This window comes from Dermacentor albipictus, chromosome 1 (assembly GCF_038994185.2).
Source record: "Dermacentor albipictus isolate Rhodes 1998 colony chromosome 1, USDA_Dalb.pri_finalv2, whole genome shotgun sequence".
Lineage (NCBI taxonomy): Eukaryota > Metazoa > Arthropoda > Arachnida > Ixodida > Ixodidae > Dermacentor > Dermacentor albipictus.
In genome coordinates, this window is record NC_091821.1 from 264,782,866 (window position 1) to 264,788,259 (window position 5,394).

Genomic DNA, 5,394 nt, shown 5'->3' on the forward strand with positions numbered 1-5,394 from the left:
GTAAGAACAAATAAGTTATCATCCAAAAGCCTATCTATTATGAAGCAGTTCTGAAGTTCTCCCAAAATGCCATTATTCTCTGCCCATGCTTGCAGCTCTAATTTGATTGTCTGCATTGCTAACCTGTATATTACCTATGTAATGGTGAATGGTCTATACGAGTGAACTCTATCTTTCTCCCCCTTACCTTTATAAATTATTTCTACTTTGTCGCCAACTGTCTGGTATTCGTCTATCTTTTAAAGTTTTTTCCACTGCTTTCACAGAGTTTCCTTACTTTTTGGTCCTAGTTCATTATTCATCTGAACGAGAACCTCGTCTAGCCCTGTGACTGCGCGCTTAGGAATTCTCTCTTCGGCTTTCTTCCAGTTGAAATTTGTCAGCACCAGTTCTTTTTCCATCTGGTTCTCTTTCATTCTCTTTTTTTCTTCAAATACAACCTTGTCATTGCCTTGGAAAGATTCGGCTGTTATTTTTCGGATGTAATTTAATGCCGCTTCCCCATCCAGTTTGTTTCCATCTTCGGCTAGGATATGTTGTATTGTTCTTGACTTCCTGCCTAATACTTTCATGTGGTTCGTGGGCGGTTCGTGGAGCTTAGAACAATATGTATGAGGAGGGAACACTTCCGGCGAAAGAAAAAGCAATGTGACGCCATATCCGTTAAAAATAGAAGTGACCTCATTTTGTTCTCAAAGGCGCGAAATTTGTTTTGGTGGTCTGCCATTAGAGCTGTATATTTAAATGCCCCGCCATTCGACTTGATGGGCATTTCGAGCTTTCAGCGCGGAAATCGATTCAAGAAAAGATCAGCCGCACGGGCGTCGAAATCGCACCCCTGAACAGAACATACTACCTTTGGAGGCCTGCGAAAGCTTAGGTGTAGAGTGCTGGTTCTATCACCGGACGCGAAGCCTGTTGGCCAGCGCAGTCGCTCGAAAACAACTAAAGTATACAATTCTCTGGCAGTCCTAACTCACTACTTTTTACTAAACAGGTTGAGAAACGATGAAGCTACCCGCGTCACCAAATTCAGACAAACGTCGACAAGGAAAACAACACAACGTGTTAGGGGGGCGTATTGCAACAGGTGAACTTTACGAGCGCGCCTTTCTAAACACTTCAAGAGCTACATTGCTTTGCAAGCAATAGTGGCGACGACGATCGGCGCTGAAAAAAGGTATTTATTCATAATGATAAAATAAAATTAAGTTGTCTTTTCTTTACTCGTCACGCATATATAAAATTAATAAAGAGTTTTATTTTTGTTCAATGAATTTGTGTCTCGCTTTAATTAAAAAACTTTTTTCTTTCCCAATGTTTGCTCCCTCCAAACGTAGTCGCGCTTCAGTCGCTGCTCCCGTAATCACCCTTGCTGACGTCGGTGAAAATTTGTTCTGAACCGCTTTTCGCCCGAAGCTTCGCGATCTGTTTGGATCGGTCTTGTCACATGCTTGTCACACCCCTTACCCCTAGTCTGTTTGTTCCATACAAGATATGCCCAGGCTCAATGTAAAAACTAACGAGTTTACACCTGGTCGAGGCTCTGCCACCGTCCCAGCCGGGTCCACGGCGCCTGTTATCCACGTGAGTAACGGTCCGGCGGCCTCCGTGGTCGAGTACTTCGCCTAGGCACCGGTGTTGACAGGCCGGGCGTGGCAACGCCCAGTGCTGCCTGGGCCAGCCTCTCTCCGTCCAGATGGTCCGCAGTGGCCGGCCTTGAGAGTGGTGCCGGACTTGACACCGGCCCAAAGGGCGCCGCACAAGTGGCAACGCTTGCCGCCTCTGAGGTGGGCGGTGCTTCGCTGGCAGCGACTGGTCGTTGGTCAGGCCATTGGTCCCCCTGAGGGTTGGACTTCTGAAATGGCAGTTGAGGGGGCAAGCAAGGTCCCGAGATGAGGCCTAACATGGTCGGCGTACCGGTGCCAGGTAGTCCCGTCCGGCATGCGGACGAGCAGCGATGAGGCGCTGGCAGGAGATACCACCTGTGCGGAGGACCAGCGTGGGCTAGCACGGAAGTTCCTGGCGAAGACTTGAGCTCCCGACTCCGGCAATAGTACGGGACAGCACCCTCGGTCAGCAGCCAGCTTCTGCTTCAGCTGCTTCAGGAGCGCTGTGGATCGGAGGTCCGGATGCAAGACTTTCAAGGGTGTCTTGACCATCCGGCCCAGCAGGAGCTCACGGGGGGCACGGCTAGGGACCTGCTGGGGCGTGGTCCAGTACTGGAACAGTACCCGGGCAACCTGCGTCCGGAAATCCCCAGCCTGCCTCTTCTTGAGCTTGTCCTTGATGATCTGTACCACCTGCTCGGCCCCACCGTTCAAAGCAGGGTAGTACGCTGGAACAGTCATCCGGCGGATTCCGTTCTTCCTCAGCCAGGCCAAGTAATTTGCTGGCGAAAGCGGGGCTAATGTCGGAAAAGATGACGTCCGGCAACCCCTGGACGGTGAAGACCTGTCATAGTGCTGCAGTGGTCGCACCTGCTGACGGAGTGGCGACATGCAGAACCTCAACCCAAAAAGCATCCACCACCACCAGGAAGTAATGGCTCTTGAAGCCCCCCCCCCCCTCCAAAAAAAAAAATCCGCATGCAGGCGGGACCAGGGTCTCTGTGGGAATGGCCAGGGGCTGATTTCCACATGACGTGAGGCCCGCTAAGGCTCCTGGCAAATTTGGCAGCTCTGCACCATGTGAGCGTTGTTCTAGCTCTGACATGCTTGTCACAGCTAGAATTACTTATTCATGTTACCCCTAAAGGCACTCTCTGGGATGGCATTACTAAGGCGATACAATCATTAATAACGCTGTAGATGTTGGAAAGAGCAACAATACATAGAGCAATAATAAAAAACAGCAATGAAAACATAAAGCATAATACGAAAGGAAATGATGAGCAACAGAACAACCAACAAATTATTGTTACCCATTTCCGTCACAGCGAAGTAAATCTTGGAAATTTTTTTGTGTCAGTTTCTGTGGCGATGTGCGATGACAAACTGTTCCACTGAATGATCGTGCGAGGAATGAATGAGTGAATGAGTTAGCATGAGAGGGTGAATGGCACTTTACGCGCCTCATTATGAAAGTATCGTCACGTTGTGGAAAGATGACATGGGGTGACTGAAATAAATCTTTGTGAAGGGTGTAATGGTTGGGGTCTGGCATGAAATAGATGGTAGCTGGCCCATGCCGTCATCCAACTTATCCACGCTGAGGACGTTGTTGAAGGGAAAGACTTGTTCTCATCGAGAACGAGGAATATGGGATTTATTTACAGTATCTACATGAGAACGTTACAGTTCATCAGTCTAACATGACTGCAAGAGGAATGCACACCGAAGAGCCGACAACGGCTGCTTATGAACACTCTGTCCTCCCTAGATCCCTATGTGAGGGAAAGCGGCCGTTCGACCAAACTGAGCGTTCAAAGTCATCGTCGTCGACCCGTCTTTGAGGGGGAGGGACTACACACTCACTTCTGCACAGGTTTCACTGAACACACTAAGGTGAGAGGGTTTCTTGCAGACAGGGGTTTTGACCCGAGCAGGCAACTCTTGATCCAAGAACTGACCCCGCAGTCGATGGCCACCGCGTCTGTCCATTGTCCGAGGACTTCTGGCGCCCGTAAGACTGCAGCTGCAAAATATCTCTGTCCAGGAATTCCCCCGCTCCAAACAACCCGTGGCGGTCACGGCGAATCCACTAACGATACTTGGTCCGCCGACCGCGTTTAGTCATAGCGGCGCCGAGGGGGTGTTGATGCGGCACATCGTCGTCCCTACAAAACTAGTCGCCGCAACAGGTGGGGAAGGGTTCCAAGGTCGCTCCTGGGAAGCTCGCCACCCTCGCAGCTGTGGCTGGCTGGGAAAATTTTGTAGGTCGGTACCCTTGCAGGCCGTTCGTAACAAGGTATGGATGATGATAAAGGTTATGGAAAAGTGTTAAACGAGCAAGTTTACGGCGATACGATAGGTCTTACAGTTTGGCACGTGTCTTAGTTCTGGGACGCATGTGTAGGATGAGCAGCCTGAAAAAATAAAACGAACAGCACGGCTCTGCAAGGATTCGATGTTAGTGATAACGTAGGACTGATCGGGGTTCCAAATCAACGCAGCATATTCAATTTTAGGGCGTATTAGAGTAGCATAAGCAAGCTTTTTTTACGTGGCCAGGGGCATGTTTGAGGCTACGTTTAACACCAAGTGAGCGGTTAGCAGACGCAAGGGTGAGGTAGATATGGTGACGCTATGTTAAATCACGCTGAAGGTGCACCCCGAGGTACTTATGTGTTGTTGTTGTTAGCTCCACAGCATTGCTATTAAGGATGTAAGTGGTTGGAATACGAGATGTGCGACGAATGAAACATATATTTTTTTTTGTTTTAGAAACGTTAAGGGTCATTGACCCGGATGAGTACCATGTGCTTACTGCTTTGAGGTCAGCTTATAGGGATTGGCAGTCAGTGTCATTGGTAATGTAACGGTAAATTGCGCAATCATCAGCGAAGAGTCGAACTCTGGACCCTACACGGGCAGGCAAATAATTAATATAGATTAGAAAAAGTAGGGGGCCGAGCATGCTTCCTTGAGGCACACCAGATGTCACATGAGAAGGTGAGTTAGAATTGTTAACAGAGGTGAACCGAGTTCTTGACGATAGAAAGCCTTTGATCCAGGCAAGCACATTAGGGTGGATGTTAAGCTGTGCTAGTTTCAGCAGAAGTTTGTGATGAGGGACCCGATCAAAAGCCTTTGCAAAATCCAGAAATACTGCGTCGACCTGAAAGCCTGCGTCAAGTGATAAATATAAGTTATTAACAAAGCCAGCGAGTTGAATGTCACATGAAATACCCTTGCGGAAGGCGTGCTGATATTTGAAAATAATGTTATGATCTTTGAGGTAGCTAATTACTTGGCTATGAATGACATGCTCAAGAAGATTGCAAATGGTGCGCGTTAGTGAGATGGGTCGATAGTTAAGAGGGGCAGAACGCTAGCTTGACATGAATATAAGTATTACCTTGGCTACCCGCCAGTCATCCGGAATTAGCCCTTTTGATAATGATTACGAAAAGAGACACGACAAGACAGAACAAATGCTTTCTGATGTACTCTTAAGTGTCTTATTGTTAAAGCCAAGGTGATCCGAACTGCTAGTAATTTTAAGGTTGTTTAACGAAGCTAAGATACCAGCTTCATTAATATCTATTGCGAATATCATCAAACATATTTAATTCGAGAGATAAGCTAACATCTTCGTTGGTAAAAATTAATGAGAACATTTTCTTAAAAATTTGAGCACATTCACATTCATCAGTTACGACGCCGTTACTGTCGGTAAGCAAAATGTCGGAATGAAAGCAGGTTTATCATGCGCCAGAATTTACGAGAGTTG

The 5,394-nt window shown here is 47.7% G+C and overlaps 1 protein-coding gene across 1 annotated transcript; it reads right to left on the reverse strand.

The window, feature by feature from the left end:
- Positions 1 to 1,579: 1,579 nt before the first annotated feature.
- On the reverse strand, positions 1,580 to 2,351 carry LOC139048808 (uncharacterized). Its single transcript, XM_070523590.1, has 2 exons — positions 1,908 to 2,351; positions 1,580 to 1,858 (listed from the first exon to the last, which is right to left on the reverse strand). The coding sequence occupies exons 1-2, from the start codon at positions 2,349 to 2,351 to the stop codon at positions 1,580 to 1,582; spliced, it is 723 nt and encodes a 240-aa protein (XP_070379691.1).
- Between the last annotated feature and the right edge of the window lie 3,043 nt (positions 2,352 to 5,394).

What these genes read in the sequence shown, in the direction of transcription:
- LOC139048808 (XM_070523590.1), bottom strand. Translation starts at nt 2,351, where the DNA reads ATGACTGTTCCAGCGTACTACCCTGCTTTGAACGGTGGGGCCGAGCAG. An exon ending in GGCACCGGTACGCCGACCAT is followed by an intron (nt 1,859 to 1,907) that starts GTTAGGCCTCAT and finishes CTGCCATTTCAG; the next exon opens with AAGTCCAACCCTCAGGGGGA.